The following is a 19041-nucleotide window of genomic DNA, read 5'->3' on the forward strand; positions in this document are numbered from 1 at the left end:
GTGTACATAAGAAGATGTGTAAAGGTTGCCTCCCATTTGTGGAAGATGTTGACTGATAAGCCTAAGGAAGATGCTGGTCACGTACCAGTTGCACTAGGGAGTCCAGCTACAGCTTCCAAGGCTTTGAAAATACTGCGGTAAAAGCTACTGCTGAAGTCCGCTGCTGTGTAGACAGCTTAGCCGGGGAGGATGGCAAGGTGGGAGTGGAGAGTGCTTGGTTTAGCTCAGAACATCCGGGTTTGGCCTCTGGTCACCATCGTCGTCATCAGTCATGACATTAATGGGAGTTAACACTCTTAGAAGTTAACGCTGTGCATTAGGCTTTGCGTAGTACAGTGTATTGCCTGCAGTATCTTTGTATTAGTGAGTGCCTGTGGGCAAAGGACTGAGGTGTCTGGGCCTCAGTTTCCTCATCTGTTAGATGGGGTTAAAGATGCCTTTCTAGCCCATCTCACAGGGCTGTCAGATGGGCATTAGTAGACAAAGTAGCATGAGAGGACTTTATGAGTTCAACTGAAATGTAATATTGTTTTACTGAAGGTTCTTTTGGCTCCATTTGAAATAGAATATTCTTACTAAATAATATCATGATTTCTTGGCTAGAAATTGAAATTCATCCCAGCGTGGCCAGCATGTCTACTAGGAACTGAGAAAGGCACTGGCAGTTCTCATTAGGGGTGTGTGTGGGGGGGTGGGAGTGTCTTGCCCTTGTATCTTCCGGTCACTGTATGATTGACACTGGAAGACGGTGCGTGACAACCAGTAAGATCCTGGAATGTGACTGCCAAGTATTGGGTGGTGAGTCTGTGGGCTGAAGACAGGTAGGGGGTGGTGAACACCCCAGGCCCTGTGTGTCTCTGGAGCTTAGCGGGACAAGCTCAGGCAAAATGGACAGGGCAGTCGCCAGCCAAGCCGGGAAGGAAGAACAACGTGAGGCATCGCTATAGGCTACTGGGAAGGAGCAGGAAGCATGCGGCAGCGGGAAATTGGGGCTTATTGTAAGCAAGGTGCCTGGCCTCCAGGGCGACAGGAGCACAGGACGGCACATTGAAGCCCCTGCGGATGGGCTGCGGATGGACCACACATGTGGATTGCGAGGACAGCTACTTAGAGAGGTTCACATTCCTCCCCATTGAACTGGGTATGATTGTAATGGTTTGTTAAACAAACAAAGAACCTAAAGCTGTGAATGAGGGAGAGAAAAGACTTAAGGTGAAAAGGAGAGGAGGCCCTGCTTGCTGGTGTTCCACTCTTTTTAAGCTCCCCGCCCCCTTCCTTGACATTCCTTTCTCCCTTTCAGAGAAGACAGTGCAGTAACTTGGAAAAGTTGCCTTGTCTCTCCAGTGCCATTTCCTTTTAAACTGGAAACAGGATGAAATAAAATGTCACCTTACCAAGACAAAAATGAAAAACTGGGGTCCTCTTAAAGGACTAGTGATAAATATTTTTATATTTCTAACCAAGTATGTCTGGGTTAACAGTTTGCTTGGCATCCTTTGAATTTATTGGATGTGCCGTGGAAAGGCCAAGAGAAGATTCTCAAGTCAAGCGCTGGATAGTAGCTTTGTCCCGTAAATAACACATGTGGCCGCAGAGGTGGGCAGACCTCTGCTTCTGGAGGAAGGGGTGTGAGCTTTGGAGTGGGCACAGCAATTTCACTTTTCTCTCTGAACTGTGTACACAGTTTATAGTCAAGTGAGTTCCGGATGTTCATCCATTGAAAAAGCTTGGAAAAAAAAAAAGTGTAAATTGTTTTTTGAAACTGCCAATTACATCTGTGTCCATTCAGTTAATCAGATTAGGTCTCAGGCCCTCCTTGTGGGAAAAAAAGGAACCATTTAGAGGTTTCAGAACAGTACTTTTAAATCTGCTGTCCCCGCAGGGTAATGAAGTTATTCACGGGGGAGGGATTAGTGATTACGTGTAACTTTTTTCTTGTGGACGGCAGTCTGTTGATACAGCGCCCTCACTTTCCCTGGCTCCCAGATCCCCCCGCCTGGCGCGTTGGAGCCCTTGTGTTCAGGGCACTGCCTTCTTTGCAGGCCCATCGCCTGCTCCCCCGCCTCTGCTCACACCTGCCTTCCAGCCAAACTAGAGCACATGATCCGTGCTGCCCCGTGTGGCTTCATGCCTCTGTGCTTTTACATGGTCTCCCCTCTGCCTGAGATGGACCTACTCCCTTTCGTCCACCTGTTTGGCTCCTCAACTCAGCCCAAGTAGTCATTACAAAAATTTAGACAGGACGGATACTCAAAGAGGAAAAACAAAGAAAGTCATCTCTAATTCAGCCCCCGGCGACCCTCTGCTGACATACTGTTATCTGCACTTTCAGCCCTTTTTCTATTTATTTAGAGAGCTGGCTTTTTTAAGGATGAAACGGTCCTCCCAAGTCTTGAGCATCCTTTCCCGATCTCATGTAGCTTTTAAGGTTCCGTCAAGAGATTTTAACTCGGGCGTCTGGCTTCCCGTCATCCATGTGACTAGTGAGCTTTTCTTATTTCTTTTCTCAGTGTGAGCCTTTGCCCTCACACACTTCCTGGGAAGGAATCAGGCTTTTCTTTTCCCTAGAATGGTAACCGTATTAGGACAATAGGCCCTGCCGATAATTAGGTAAGTTTTGGTTCCTCTGTGCCCTGCTCTTAGAGTTCCAGGAAAAGAGATCACCGCTGTCAGCTATAGAAACACATCGTAAAGGGCATAAAGGCGAGTAGCCGAGGATTTGTTGGGAGGGGGGAGGGGGATATATTTCCAGCTGTCACAAAGGAGTAGTCCCTGCCGCTGACTTTAATGACTAGGAAATCTTCTCCTCACACCAAAGGCTCTTGTCTGGATTTCGGGTCCGTGCTCCACCCCACCCCCTGCCATGCTACCTAGCGTTCATTAACAGTCTCCCTGACACATTCCGTCCCATCTCAGCTTGAGAACCAGTCCCGGGCCTCACACTTGCCTCTCCGGATGCACTTACCTATTTTGCTTGCTTGTAGACCTTTGTCTGTTTCTTCCTAAATGTTAATATTTAAGAGCACCGTGTATGAGGTGGGGCGAGGAGGAGTGGGGAGCATTTAAGAACCTGTAGAGATGTTTCCTTCCCTCCTCTCTGCCTGATGGATATTATGCCGAGTGGCCGGTCCCGTAGAGGTGCTTCGGCCCTGTCTGGGGAGTCCCGAGCTGTGTAAGGTCCCTGCTTCCGCTCCGTGTGGGTGCGGGAGGGAGTGGCATCATAACAGGATGGTTTCAGATGACGCCTCTGTGGTGATGGAGCCTGGCTCCTGGTCGGCGGTCCTCTTTTGCCGTCGGCAGTTTGCTTTCTCTCAGTCTTCTTTGGCTCATCAAGGCTCATATTCCTGGGCTTCTGCCTGTTCCAGTGCTTTCTCCCATCCCAGGCAAGACAGAGTTCTATGGGCATCTCTATCTGCTTCTACCTCTTTCTTCTCTCCCCACCTCCATGTAGGCCTGGAGTGGCCAGTCTTGACAAAATCAGTTACATGTTATCTTCGATGTGCTAAACACAGTATAATAATAAAATGCTCCCATCTGTTAAAAAAAAAAAAGCCCACCTCTTCTCGTAGAGTGGGCAACCAAACAGGATTTTTGAGCTATTAGGGTCTCGTTTTGTATTTTCACCATCTAGAAATTATTTGGAACATCTTATCAAGTTTTTTTAAAATGCAAACTTAATTCTCATTTTGCTTATTTTTATCACCACAGACTTGTCACTACACTACCTTACCTAAGAGGAACTGAGGGAATTGAGGCAGAAGGCTTCTTCTGTCCTTGGAGCCTCCAAGAGGGACATGCCACCACACGCCCACTTCCATCTGGCTCCACAGGGCAGAGTAGGTCCCCTAAGGGAGGACCAGTCTAGCTGCGGCCTGCTGTAAAGAAAACAAATCCCTGCCCAGCCCAGGCCACCCCACTGTACCAGCCCACTTGGGGAGCGCAGACACTGGTGACCAAGGCTGATCATGCGCCCTTACTGACGATCTGAAGCCACCCACATACACAGAGCCCAGAGTAATTTATAAAGTCACTTACAGAAGTCAGATTCAGAATGGTATCCACTTTCCTGCAGGCAAGGGTATTATTCGCTATTATTTAGCCTGGGAGACGACCTCAGGGCCTCCTCCATGTGGAAGTCTCCTGGCTGGCCTGAATGCCCCTTAGGCACCATTAAATTCAATACCTCTGAAACTGAACTCCGAACTCCTGTGTTTTGCTAGGTTTTTCTTCTGGGGCTTGACATTTCTTTCCCTCTCCACCGTCACTGTCCCCTGTTTCCTATACCATTTTCTAAGTCCTAATTTAACTACAGTAGTCCCTCCTTATCTGAGATTTCACTTTCCATGGTTTCAGTTAACCACGGTGCAAAAATATTAAATGGAAAATTCCAGAAATAATTCATAAATTTTAAATCGTGCACCATTCTGAGTAGCACGATGAAATCTCATGCCGGCCCGTTCCATCCCACTCGGGACGTGAGTCATCCCTTCATCCAGCATATCCTGCCTGTTGGTCACTTAGTAGCTGGCTCAGTTATCAGACCCACTGTCGGTATCACAGTGCATGTGTTCAAATAACCCTTATTTTACTTAATAAGCACAAGAGTGGTGATGCCGTCAATTTGGATGAGCCAAAGAGCCGCCGTAAAGTGCTTCCTTTAAGGGAAAAGATGAAACTTATCAACTTAATAAGGAGAAAAATCATATGTCGAGGTTGCTAAGATCTACAGTAAGAAGGAATCTTCTATCTGTGAAATTGGGCAGAAGGAAAGAGAAATTTGTGCTAGTTTTGCTGTCTCACCTGAAACCGCAAATGTTACGGCCACGGTTCGCGATAAGCGCTTAGTTGAGGCGCAGAAAAGGCATTAAATTTGTACAATAAGATATTTTGGAAAAAAAAGATATTTTGAGAGAGAAACCACATTCATATAACTTTTGTTACAGTGTTTGTAATAATTGTTCTATTTTGTTCTTGTTGTTGATCTAATTAATCTAATTTCTAAATTAAACTTTATCCTAAGTACGCCTGTATAAGAAAAGACATAGCATATGTACAGTTTGGTAATATCTGTGGTTTCAGGCATCCACTGGGGGTCTTGGAACATATTCGCTGTGGATAAGGGGCGCCTACTGTAGTGGGTTCCTGTTGCCTGGCTCCCCTGGTCACTGGTCCTGGGATCCCTGCCCCTTGTACTTTGCCTCCTCTTGGTCTTCTGTGGCTCTTTGAGGCTTAGATTCCTGTGCTTGTTATGCCTTTTCCATCACTCAGCAGGAATGCCTCCTACTCCTGTTGAGACAGTGTTTTGTTGGCATCTTTCTACCTGTTTCTACTTCTCTCCCCACCTCACTCTACCTCCACATAAACCCAGAGTTAGTGGCTACCCTTGACTAAATATGTTAGTCAGCCTGCTAAAATATTACAACAAAAAGGCCACCTTCTCCTAGTGCAGTAGAGCAGTACATCACTGGCGCTTTACGATTTGGTCTGTCTCTCTCCAGCCTGTTTGTCCATGGTACCCCCATGTTTACATCCATATCCAGTCATACTGAAGTACTTATTTTCTAGTACCCTGTGTTGATTCATTCCCTTGGCCTGCAGTAGACCACCTCCCCCTCGAACACCAGGTAAACTTGCTGGCTCAGCTTAAACTTTGGCTTCTCCGTGAAACTTCTCCTGATCTCCCAAGCAAGAGATAGTTATTCCTTCGACAACCATATATCTTATCCATCTGGAGTTTCAATGATTGTTTTCACTTTTTTTCATGCATAAGTCTTTATAGAGCAATTTAATTGCATCACATCTTAGTTCTTAAGGAGGAGCATCTTAGAATGTACACATCCTGACTCCAGGCTTGTATACTACCTCTTTCCCTTCCACTGGGCATTACTTGGTTTTGCCTGACTTTCTAATTTTTGCCAATCTAGTTGGGGAGGGGGGTGTTAAGAAATAAAACAAAAAGTGTCAGATGTAAGTGCATGACACAAGGAAAAAAAAAAAAAAGAGGCAGGGAATGGAGGCATAAGGAGTGCCCGGGAATAGGGGTGGGGATTAAATAAATTAACCAGGATTGAAGTTTTGCCAGTCAAGAAGGGGGAAGGCCCACAGAGTAAAATGTACATGGGAAGTGATTTTAATGGTGGAGCAAGAGATCTAACCTGGATAAAACTGTACATATTTTCATTTGTTTATTGGCTACATGGGTTTCCCCTTCTGTGAAATACTTTTTAAGTTTTTCGTTCTTGCCTAAAGGTTTAAAGGTTTTAAAGGTGTAAAGTTTTGTTTTAAACATTAAGCCTGTAATCTGTCTGGAATTAATTTCCTATATGATGTATGGTAGGAATCCAGTTTCCTTATTTTCCATATGGATAGCCAATTATTAAGTAGTCCATTCTTTCCCCAATGATTGCAGTGCCAGCCCTGTCGTATATTAAGTTTCCATACAAAAGTGGGTCTGTTTCTCGGCTATTCATTCTACTCCATTGGTCCACTAGTCTAATCCTGTGCCTATATCATACTGCCGTAATTACTGTATTTTTTTTTTTTTTTTTTTTGCGGTACGCGGGCCTCTCACTGTTGTGGCCTCTCCCGTTGCGGAGCACAGGCTCCGGACGCGCAGGCTCAGTGGCCATGGCTCACGGGCCCAGCCGCTCCGGGGCATGTGGGATCTTCCCGGACCGGGGCATGAACCCGTGTCCCCTGCATCGGCAGGCGGACTCTCAACCACTGCGCCACCAGGGAAGCCCTGTACCTTTTTTTTATAAAAGTTTTTATCTGTTATCTTTTGCCTTTTCTTCTTTGGTCTGTTTGTATGATGATGAGAATGAGCCAGCTGAGTGGAGAAAGTCTTGGCTATTCTTGACTTTTCCTCTTCCATGTAAAATTTTAGAATGATCTTGTCAAGTTCCAACAAAGAACCTTGTTGAATTTTTATTAGAACTTCAGTGAATCAGTATATCAATATGAAGAGAACTGCCAATATTACAGTAATTCTATCTGTATTTCCCTATTCATGAACATGGTATATTTCTCCATTTATTTAGGTTTTCTTTTGTCTTTCAGTATAGTTTTATAGTTTCTCCATAAATATCTTGTTTGTCTTTGGTTAGATTTATTCCTAGCTATCTTTGCTTTGTGGCTAATTAATTTTAAATTATATTTCTGTTTGCTGGCATTTAAAAATGCAGTCGATTTTGTATTTTGATTTTTGTAACCAAATACCTGGTCAGACTTTCTAATTCTCATATTCTATGTGTGGATTCTTTGGAGTTTTCTATATAGTCATCTGTGAATGGCAAAAGATTTATTCCATTCCAATTTTAAGTCTTTTTATTGCTTTATTGTTTCGACCACAACTTCTAGTACAAATGTTTAATAAGAAAGTGATAATAGGTACCTTTTTCATATGACAAAGATAGTAAACTGTCTTATTAACTTAAAAATTAAATTAAATTAAAAAAATTTAAATTAAAAATTTAATTAAAAAAATTAAATTCCTGTTTCTTAGTCTAATGATGCACATTTTAACAGTTTAACCTATGGATGGTCTACTGTTAATTAGTCTCTGGGTCATAAAAGGTTGCTTCATGGTGCTAATCACTAGTGAGCATTAGGACTAACAAAGATGTAAAAATAGCAGTACCCTCAAAAGAAGCCACATTGGCAAACATAAAGGTGCCTAAGAGTCATCAGGGGAGTTTATTAAAATTGCAGATTCTCAGATGCTCCCCCAGCAAGTTTGACTCAAATGCCTGCGCCTGGGGTCTTGCACTTGTCACTGTCCTTGTTGTAGTTTGTTGTTTTCTTTTTTAAAACTCCGGTTCCTTTGGGGATATTCTGTTCTCTCTAGGATATTAATGACAGTTGTTTCTGAAGTTTTCTCCATAGTCTTTTTTCTTCTTCATTAGCCTAGCTGCCTTTTTCTGTTTGTTCTGTGTCGGTTTTTCCTAATAGTTGCTTGCTTCTGATTTCTGGTGATCCTTGGAGGCCTGCTGACTCGTGAGTGGAGCCATAGAAAAGCTGATGGAAGCTTTGTGTACTTAGATAGGGCTTGTCAACAAGGGCTTCGTTGTAGGGGAATATGGGTAAACCCTTCAGGACTGCCATTTGTCCTTGTCGTTAGCTCTTTTCTCTTGGGCTAGTCAGCTTTCCCAGAGAAGACTCTTTCAGTTTCCTGTCCTGGAGAGTATAATAGGCCTGGTCGCCTTTGTTCTGATAGGCGAATAGGGGAAGTATGCAAACTTCTACTTAATTCACCCTGTTTCAGCATAGGACCCCCTTCTCATACCCTCTTTCGGGAGGGGGTCAGAGGGCTGAACGCACTGACAGACTTTCAACCACTCTCTCTGTTTCTATACCCACTCTTATCCCCACTTCCAGAAGTACCCAGTGCCCAACTTTGAGACTTGATGGGTTCTGCGGGGTGAATCAGGTTGCTTCATAGCTTTTCATTACTGGCTTAGAATACCACTTTCTTAGGACGGCTAAGTCAGTTACTGCTTGTTTACCTGCTTTCCAGCTTCCAAAAGTTTGTTGCAGTTTTCTCCTTTCCTGTTATCTTAGGTTGTGTTTTTGAAAAAATCTCATTAATATTGTTTTAGTAGAGTTTCAGGAGAGACTGGGGCTACATACTTTTATTCAGTGTACCATCTTTAACTAGATATAACTCATACTGTTTGTGAAGAGAAGGTTAGCACCCCGTCCTTTTTCGTTTTTTCTAAGTCTAATGCATAGATTTGATGTTCTAAAGCTGTGGTGTAATTTTCTCTCTAGGTATTAGGTAAACAGTTCACTTCAGCTTTCTTATCTTCAGCCTTGTTTCTAAGAAAATAAGAGCTTAGTCACTGGGTTAACACAATAAAACCTCTCAAGGTGACAGTTTAAAAGAGTCAGTAGGCTGCAAACCTGACTGCTTGGCAGGCTGGGGAGGCAGGGGCTTGCTGTGCATGGCGCCCCCCAGAGCAGAACCGGGGGCGGGCAGCCGATGCTTCCCACCACTGAAAGCAAATTGTTTCAAACATATTAAAGTGGAGATGTCTACCCGGTGTTGAATAAATAGTTTTGGAGGGCACACAGAAGAACCCTTTGTGGAAGCAGTTTCTCACCAAACCAATCTTCCCTTGCTAACTGAGCCGTGGTTTTCAGTGCTCTGTTTTATCTCCACCACGACCACCTTAGCCCAAGCCCCTGCAGGCTCACCTGGACCGTTCCAGTCGCTTTCTTGGTGGGCTCCCCGTTTCACCATCTCACCAGGTGGAAAAGGAGCTCATTCCTCTGCCTGGGAGTGACAAGGAAAGTAGGAGTTGGCCAGGTAGACAAGGGGTGGCGAGATAGTCCAGGAAGGAGCATAGCATAGTGTGGAAAACACAGAAGCGTGAGAGAAGGTGGCACGTTAAGGAAATACCAAGTAGATGGATCTGCAGCTGTGGTTGCCTTTGGGCCACTGTGGGAGAGAGGTCTGCAGAGAGAGTGGGGTGACAGGCTTTGGGGATCCAGCCTGAGAGTTCATCCTAGGCAAGAGCCTTCTTCCAAGTGGTATGTCAGCTCAGGTGTTACGGATTTTAATGAATAGTATCTTAGTACTTTATTCAGGATACACACACACACACACACACACACTTTAATAAAAGATTTTTAAAGATGCTGACAAATGAATCCCTATGATTTTGAGGGCAACCTTCCCTCTAGTCAAAAGGAAGCCCTGTTTTAGATGATAGAATCTATTAATTATCATCATTACCCACGTTTGAAACGAAATTTGTAGAAGTTGTTTATTGCTTGAATTTCCAAAGAAAATTATTATAGACCCCCGCTCCCCCCCCCCCCTTTTTTTTACTTTAACCTGATAAAATGCAGTGACTGAGGCACCAAATATATGGTCCATCGCTTAGGAAATATCAGTGACTTTGTGAAAAGTGAAACTGAATTGATAGCACCAAGAGGGATTTTCCCTTTTTTCATCTAAGTCAGTGTCCTTTAACCTGTTTAAATCTAGAGCTCCTTAGAAAATCTGAAGAAAGCTATGGTCCCTCTCCTCTTAAGAACTCTAATACACATGCCTCCTAATTTTGCACAGAATTTTTGAGAATTCTCAGCCATGGGCCCTGGAACCTCTGCCATGGGCCCCACTTACGAACCCCTGTTCTCAGTTAAGGTTGAAAACCCAGCCACAGCCATCTGGTAGGGTACTCGTCAAGCTTCACATCTGTAATCCTCAACCAGGTTACTAATCCAGCCCCAAGAGCTCCTCTTTCGCTGATGAGACATATAATGAGCCCCAACTCTTCTAACACCATGCTTGCTCAGATACAACACCTAACAAGTTTTACAATGCATGCGCATAATGAAAAACAAGAAGTAGCAACCACCTGGAGGTTCTGAGTAGCTTCTTCCTCCAGCTGATGTTTCTGGATGGTTTTTTCATAGATGATAGAGACTTGCTATCAGAGTCCTTCAAATATTGAGGGGAGCGCCCTCTCTAGGAGCCTCCTGGAGCCAAATAAACAATGCATTTCCACCTGCCCTGCTCCATGATTGGCTCTTTCATATTTTGTGAGTGTAAGAAGAAACAGCTTATTAGAGGCCCTTTTAAAACTGGCCTTAATACATATCTATGAAAGCAATCCCAGATTTCAGGACTAGGAGAGAGAAAAGTCCGGAGTAGAACCTTCTTGTCCACAAGGAGTGATGAATGGAGTCAAGAAAAGAACTTAAGAGTTCCCATGTTGCGAGACTAAAAATGGAAATTCAGTTTCCTCTCAGAAATGGGCCTTGCATCGTGTCACTGGGGACAATGGAAATAGAAGCCAGAAGTCATAGTTTATTTTGAGAATGTTGTAAAACATTTGTCTCCCATTAGCTGATTGTGTTACGCAGCACTGGGGACGTCCTGGAACTACACTTGTGCCCTGACCTCTCCCTCCGCCGTCATATACCATCAGCCCTCAGGGAACACAGTCCTTCCTGGCTGTTGCCATATATATATGTTCTTATTCCAATCTGATGCTCTCTCATCCCCAAAATAATCAGCATGAACAGAATGAAGCAGATGGCACAAGCCTTCTTTGGCATACTGGCAGATCTGTATCACTCACTCAGTATTTTTAGAATCAAGGGGATTGAAAATTATGTCCTGAGATGTTTTGGGGGAAGACTTACTATCTTTCCAGGGTGACAGGTGTTGAACTATTACCGTATTTAAGACTCAAATGCAATCTGCATGTCAAGTTACAGAGCGGACTATCATCAGGACCATCCCTTTGTTAGTTCTCCGTTAGGACTGTTGGAGGTTTGCCAAATATTAGAAAGTTAATCACAAGTCTGTTTGAAGGGCGTGGTGGCCAGAGAGCTCATCAGGTTTCAACCAAAGATTGGAATCAGCAGCAGCCAGCCAGTACTGGTCAAGTACATGGTGATGGGAGATGCTGTAGTATCCACACAGTTTATTTTTTAAAAATAGCTGGGCTTTGATCCTCAGCCACGATGAATTTATAATCTGTTGGGAAGACTGTGTTTATAATAGTTTGTGATTGTATCATGAAAACAGTGCAAATATTTATATTTGAAGATCCATATTAATGAAATACAGAGTTATGGTGAATGAAATGTTATAACTAGTTGTGAATTTGAGTTCATCATTCAAGAAAGCCTTCCTGAAGAAACTGAGGAATGTTTACTATTATAAATTCATTCAGTTCAACATCTGAGGACCAACTTTGCACTTAGGGTTGGACTAGGTGTATTTAACACAGAGACCAAAACTCAGAAAGACAACAGTCTTGGCAAAGGCATTAATGCAATAAGTTTAATAAGTACAAAAATGCTTAAGTGACTTAATGTTTTGTTGTTGTTCTTTGCAAGTTTAATGGGGAAAGAGTTGGAGGAAATGTCTCATATTTAAATACAGTATGGCCATGTCTAAAACGCCTTGATTATATACCCACCGTCTTTGAAGGCCCGAGAGGGAAAGGTAATGAGGTCTACAGCTTGTTGGACTTCTGAATCTAGGGAAGTGGCTGGAAAGTGCATCTGGGAAAACTTCATTCAGTGCTAAAGGCAGGTACTTTTTTCTTGAATAAATCTCATTTTTCCTTTGTATGCTTGGTGCGTTGGTGAGCAATCAAAGTTGGTATCTGTTGAGAAACAATGAGCTCGGGCCAGTTTTTACTTGCAACCTCGTATGTCCTGTGTGTGTTGAGCATGTGTATTATCCAGGCTACTGGGTCCTCCCACTATGAAGCATACATAGGAGAGAACGTGTGTCTCTTTTCTGTTATATCCATAGCTCAGTGGTTAGAACCATGTGCCAGTTTGCAGCTGATGGTTTCTGCTTTTAATCCCAGTGTTTATAAATGCTACCGTGTATTTGTGTGGTGTTTTTAGATTACAGGGTACTTTCAGATCCATCTTGTTTCAGTTGGTTGTCCCTACCAGCTCATTTACATGCATCAGATAGATAACACAAACTGAAACTCAGGACAGCTAACAAAGGGGTGAGCTGGAATTTGAAGTAGGGAATCTTTCTACTGTATTCATAAAACAAACGACTGGATCTACATAAATACCTTTTGTGCTTCAGGGAAACGCCTGAGGGCAAATGAGCGGCATAGCTGTGCCTGAAGGAAAGGGTAGCCTTGCCTTTGTCTCTTTTGACAGTGAAACTGAGAGTGCCTGTGTCTTCCAGTACAGCAGCCACTAGCCTCCTGTGGCTACTTAAATAAGAAAATTTTGTTTCTCGGTATCACATTTTGATAGCCATCCATTTCCGTCAGAGAAAGTTCTGTTGGACACTGGTCATCTCTCATAAAGCAGCAGCTGGGGAGAATGCGTTTAAAGCATACATGCAGGGGATCGGTGTAGGTGAGAAGCCAGACCAGCTCCTTCTGAGTGACTAGCGCTATTCTGAGTTCAGCTATAAAGAGAACAAGAAAAAAATGAATTTCAAACTTCATATTGTGTGTACATTTTAATCTCTTAAAATAGACCTGGAAAAAAAACAGCAGTTTCCAGTGAATGAGTATATTTAATGATGATGATAAATTCTATGCCTTTATAGCTGGGCCAGTATTATAGCCAGACTTAGGCTGGATGAGAAGTAGGACACACCATGAGTCCTGGCAGCAAAAACTCGGCCACACAGGGTAGAATTCCTGGAAGGAATTACTTTGTGGCCAGGGTGGTAGAGATGCCTCGAGGCCGGGCAGCGAGGTGAGCTGGCAGACGCTGCAGGAGCAAGGAGCTGGGGGAGAGGGGTTTGGACAGAGCTGGGACAGGGGCTCAGTTCAAGTCACATTTGGTCACAGAGGAATAACACACACATTTGTGTGTGTCGCCATCAGAAGGGAGGTTTGGTGCCAAGATGCTAGCTGAGAACGCCGGTGTCCCCGGCTTTGGATCAGTGCTTGAAGCTTCAGGTCAAAGTGCACACGTCAGCTCTGAAGGTTCCAAGCAGGTGGGGCAGGATGGTGAGGGGTGTCTGCCTGGTGCTGGCTCCTTGTGAACTCTGACCAGACACTAAAAACACCCGAGCTAACTGATGAGGAACACAAGAAGTTTCCTGCACTTTTTGCCTCTTAAAAAAGGAATGTGTTTGTCTATGTTGCATGTGCTAGGTGCTGATATGTTTAAAGATGCTTGAGCTATTATATTAGTAAAATTCCATCTAGCTAGACTCCAACTTTCTGATCTGAAAGTAACTACAAAGGTAAGTAAAAATTAACTTTTAACAGTAAAGAGCAGCTCTAAAGGAGTTGGCAATAAATGAATGACTGCAAGGAATAGACGCCTTGAAGACCTGCTGGGATTGGTCAGGTTGCCATGAGTGCCCTGCTCACTTGACAAAGTTCAGAAAAAGCTGGCCTGGGTACAAAAGCTACTCCAGTGTGTTTAATGTAAGCATACAGTATGCTATCTTTTTTTTTTTTTTTTAAATATTGGCACTTGAAAGGTTAATGTCCATTGCCTGAGGATTAACTCTGTCTAGAATAGCACAGGATTCTAGGTAGCCAGGCCTTTACTGTGTTGTTCATGATGCTGCTTTGGACTCTTAAGGCTTCCAAATGATGGTCTGTTGGTAGAAGAAGAGCCTGGATTTGGGTGATCTGCCTGGGTTGGAAGGGTGCTAATAACTGGGATTTGAGGCAGATTGAGGCGGCAAGCCCACCTCCTAGGAGTGGCCTTCCAACAGGTAGCTGGTCCCCCAGGCTGGGGCTGGGGAATGAGGAAATGTCCCCATAAACGAAAGGGGAAAAGAAGAGTAGAACAGTTTCCTGGAGGATGGTGCCTGCACATCTAAATGTGCTCTGAGCTCTGCCCGAGCTGTCCCTTTGTCTCTGTGGGAATCTCTCGTCTCCCCTCTGAAGGTACCGCATCAGTGAACTAAACTAGCTTTATTCCCACTTTGTTTACATCGTAGACTTGAGTCCTGCACGGTAACCTCACGGTAACAAATTAACTTATATGTATACAGATTATTTCGGCTCATCCCCTGGAGGTTTAAACAGGTGTGATAAACAACTTATGTTCTGCCAACAGTGAGTGAAGAGGACTGGCCCATGGTTTGAATAAGCAGGGATGATTTTTTTTTTTTTTCTGTACCAGTAAAACACTTGAACACACTGGGGAGGTTTTTTTGTTTTTTCTTTGAATTGGCAGACTGAACTTCGCAATGACCCGAAATCATGGTTTGAAGTCGATAATACCGACTCTATGGAAATAGCCGTCTCTATCACAAGGGAAAGTGCGCTTCATCTACCGTCAAAACACTGTGCGCTTGACTCCTGCCACCCAGGAGAAGCACAGACAGGTGGACTTATATGCAGAAGGACCTCTTAAAGCACACAGGAGGATGCAGAGTTGTGCTGCGTTCAAGCCATTTAAAGGAACACGTTGATTCTGGGGAGTTGATGCTGAACTGGTGGGGGAGGAGCAGCATTGTTTTCAGATGAAATGCAAGGAAACTGTTCCCCTTCTCTCCACAGACAGTTTGGTGGTCCAGGACGTGCCCCAGCTCTAGTGATGCCGATTGCCTTTACGCTCTGGAACCTCATCCATGCCTCAGACTTGCTCCTCTCAACCTGAGACTGCGTGGAAACTGGGATGTGGGAAGCAGGAAGCAGAGATAGTGGTAACTGAGAGGCCCATGTCTGGGTAGAACCAGGTCCGGGACCACAACGCTGCCTCCCCCCTGGCCTGGCGGTCAGCTGCTGTGGCTCTGCTGATGTGCTCAGCACCGTCCTTCTATTGGTACTTAAATGGCACAGCATTTGGTCAGCGCATCTGAAAAGGAAGGTGTGAGAGACAAAGCCCATGGCCACCTACCCCTGCCAATTATGTGGCAAGACGTTCCTCACCCTGGAGAAGTTCACTATCCACAATTATTCCCACTCCAGGGAGCGACCTTACAAGTGCTTGCAGCCAGACTGTGGCAAAGCCTTCATTTCCAGATATAAATTAATGAGGTGAGAGGCTTTAGAAAAGGTATGTACTTTTACACATACCTTTAAAAGGCTTTGCTAGCCCTCAGACCAAACACTGCAGGGGAAAAGGGATGCAGAATGTGGATGCATTTTAGCCTTTATGGCTGTACCTCCAGTGATTACTATAGTTTTTGTATGACAGTTGTGCTTTGCAGTGTCCAGTTCACTTTTTCAACAAATATTTCTTGTGTTCCTGCAATAAGCCAGGCCTAAGGACAGAAAGATGAGAAGACACATGGCTGGGGAGATAGTCATGCAAACACCATTAAAATGTAATCTAAGGGCTTTGACAGAGCTATGCAGGTGGCGGAAGTTGTTCTCCACTGCTTGATGAGACCTGGGGAGGCTCCTCAGAAAGGTACAGTCTTTAGCTGTGATCTAAAGAATGAATGGGAGGCAGACAGTGAGGAAGGAGGTTCTGGGAAAGCCCTAAGCCTTGTCCTTGAAGCACATGTGCACAGAGGGTAGCGGCGGATGAGAATGGAGGTGAGGCCCAAAGTGTAGGGGAGAAGGAAGCAGCTCAAAACAGGCCTTGTCTGCTGTCCTAAAGGGTTTGTTTTCTTCTGGTAAGTCTAAGAACTGAAAAACATGATTTGGTCGGGGTGTTAGAAAGATGGCTCTGGTAGTAATCTGGAGAAGAGGGAAGAGGCCTGTAGACTGATTTGCAATCTGTTGTTAACAGTCCAGGTATGAAATACGGAGAGCTTGTCTAGGTTCTGAGAGTAAGCATGGAGGGGGGCGGGTTCCTCTCCGAGCGTTGGCTTTTGGAGCAGTTTCTCAACTTGGCTCTAAAAGCCACCCTAACAAGTGGAATTCTGTTGGGTATACAGATGTTAAGTATGTGCATTTAATCAGATTTTCAAAGGTATCCATGATATGACAGAGGGTAAAAACTACTCTTTTAGGAGATAGGTCCTTTTTTAGATATAGTACATTTAGTCTGAATTATCAGTATTTCTTGAGTGCCTATTAGGTACTCACTTCCCTGAGGGAAATGAATATGAGATGTAGTTTTCTGCCTGTAAAGGATTTTTATATTATATTTGCGTATAATATATACTCAAAATCAGTAAGTCACACAGTAGGCTGATTGACAATAAATGCTGTGTGTGTTATGTATTGAATATATGGTACCTTCAGAGCTATACACACAGAACTGCCACTAATCTGTGCCTCTTGATACCTGGTTAAGGGAAATGCATCGTTTGCCTCTAATTTTCATGAAATGAACTTTCACTTTCAGACTAACATAGAAATGCATAGGTAAGAGTCAGAATTTAGCAGGAGAGAGTTTCCATCTGAGTGGTATGAACACGAACCACATTATAATTAGATCTGGGAATGCCCCTGGAGGAAGGCACTTGAAAGAATTAAGAGAGATATAAATTATGGCTCTTAAGAATAACACTGTTACAGATGATGTAATATAATAAGCTGATTTGTTAAAATAAGCCTATACACGCCTAAAATTCAAATGTGTTCTATACGTCGGCTGATCTCTAGTTGCCATAAGTGTGTTGAGTGCCTACTGTATGCACCAATTTTGTTGCAAAGGCTTCCTGTTTTGCAACCCGCTTCTTATGTGTACACAGTAATTATCCTTACCCGAACACCAAAAGCAGTGTTAGCTGCAGTTAAGCCACAGTGAGGATATTATAACCATGGATAAAGACCAAAACACATATAGGAGATAAATATTTGGAAAAGACAGTGGCGCTAACAGATTACAGGAATGACAGGAATTAGGTGGGATTACTGTGGTAAACCGCACTGAAGAAGATGTCTTAGGCAATATTTAGGAGGTAGGTGGTGGTGGTGCTGAGGAAGGGAAACGACTTGTTCAGCTAAGGGTGTGAAGAGAAGCAGAAAAGGGAAGCAGTGTACTTCATGCAAGGACGGCCTTCCCTGCCGCAGTCCCCGACATTTCTTGCCTCTCTGGCCTGAAGCAGCGATCCAATAAAGGGATAGAAGAGTGGCAAGAGGGCAGGATGCTTTAGGTTTTGCTTTTTTTTTTTTTAAAAAAGGGCAGCATTCCTTCCTGTGTCCCTCAGTTGTAACATAAGATCCATTTTATAAGCAGAGGTTGAAGAAGAAACTAACTGACTTGCTTAACTAGAAAAGAGAACATGGGACTTACTTAATACAGCGAAGGATGAAAGCAGTTAGATGGAGATAGCAAAGGGCAGGAACGGTGATTTGGCAAGGCAGACGAAGTCCCAGTGTAAGCAGTTAACCCCGGAGGAATTCTAAGATCATTGATGTGGTCCAGGTGACGCCCAAAGACGGTGGTACTTGGTGACTGTAGGACAGACTGAAACTGGTGGTTTCTTGGGTTGTGAGGTAAGAGGAGAAGTTAGGGAGGGAAACAAAATGTGGAAGTAATTTCAGCCATAAGATGATCATGTTCTAGACTGGAACTGTTGCATGAGCAGGTGAAGGGGGAAATTAAAGGAAGAATTGGATGCCAGGCAGAGGAAAGAGTCAAAAAAGAGGGGTGGTAGCTGGTAGAATGTGAAAAGTGTCATTGCTCAGGTAAGAGTTGTGTCCCCCCGAGCCTTTCTCATAGGTAGGACAGCAGTAGGACAGCAAAGTGTGGGTAGGAAATACCAGGTCCAGAGTTGTTAACTGGGTACTGATCTAACACAGGGGTGATAAATGAAATTTAATCAGATAAAAATCCTTCACAAAGGAAAAAGGGGAGAGGGACAAGATCCAGAACAGAGCTTTAGGGTTCCTAAACATTAGTGCTGGACCAAATAGAAAGAAAACTGTTTAAATATCAAGTTTGTTATTTGCCCTCCAGCAACCTCGAAAAATCCTTTCGACAACCTAGGAATGTATTTAAATATGCATGTGAAACTTGGAGAGACCAGCATCACTTCAGATCCCCCAAATACCTGTTGCATTGTCCCCGTTCCTCAACACTGTTTGTACCTGTCTCACAGAACCTGCCGCAGTCAGTGTATGTTTCCCTCTACTGTCTTAGTCCTTCTAGAAAAAGTCCTTTTGAACTTTGCCGAAGGAATTACCAGTGACCTTTAGGAAGTGAGCTGAAGGTGTCTAAGAGGGATCCTGAAGAAATGGAGACGGGCTGCACGCATGTGACATGATAGCCAATAGGAAAGTATTAAACGGCAGAAACTAAGACTTCAGCGTAAAGGTCTCATGGGAGGCAGGAGGCGGACGCTCCGAGAACAGGTGGTAGGGGTGGCATTCTGGGTCCAGTTAGACACTTTCTCTGAGGTTAAAGATGATAGACTTTTTAGTTTTATGTTTATGTCTAAGGCCTGAACTTTTTGTCTCAATAAAGACCAAGCAGAAATTGTATTGGAAACCATAAAAATAACAACACTGGGGGGGCAGGGGTATGGGGTTATGTGTAGAAGGCAAATTGTATCACTTCTGGAAATTCAGAAATTTTAAGAGTATAGAATAGTCATTTAAACCCCTTCCTGAAAAATATTTCTTCATGATCATATATCTTAAAATGCTTGTATACTTGTATTTGTTTAGAAATCTCTTTGTGTACATTAGGAAAATGTGTTCTCAAAGCATATTCTTTACACGT

At 43.8% G+C, this 19041-nt stretch overlaps 1 protein-coding gene across 16 annotated transcripts in view; it reads left to right on the plus strand.

The window, feature by feature from the left end:
- PLAGL1 (PLAG1 like zinc finger 1) overlaps positions 1-19041 on the plus strand; it is a 100083-nt gene that overhangs the window by 78478 nt on the left and 2564 nt on the right. For 5 of the 16 annotated variants that reach the window (XM_027084536.1, XM_027084583.1, XM_027084547.1 and 2 more), the window contains one exon: positions 14976-15455. The exons of 2 other annotated variants lie outside the window; for them this stretch is intronic. In XM_027084536.1, the coding sequence (XP_026940337.1) occupies positions 15304-15455 (152 nt within the window). In that variant the 5' untranslated portion in view covers positions 14976-15303. 9 more of the 16 variants (XR_003428324.1, XR_003428323.1, XM_027084558.1 and 6 more) reach the window with 7 other exon arrangements.

The sequence above is a fragment of the Aethalodelphis obliquidens genome, unplaced genomic scaffold, assembly GCF_003676395.1.
Source record: "Aethalodelphis obliquidens isolate GAN/ISIS:26980383/991018 unplaced genomic scaffold, ASM367639v1 scaffold3, whole genome shotgun sequence".
In the NCBI taxonomy this organism is placed as follows: domain Eukaryota; kingdom Metazoa; phylum Chordata; class Mammalia; order Artiodactyla; family Delphinidae; genus Aethalodelphis; species Aethalodelphis obliquidens.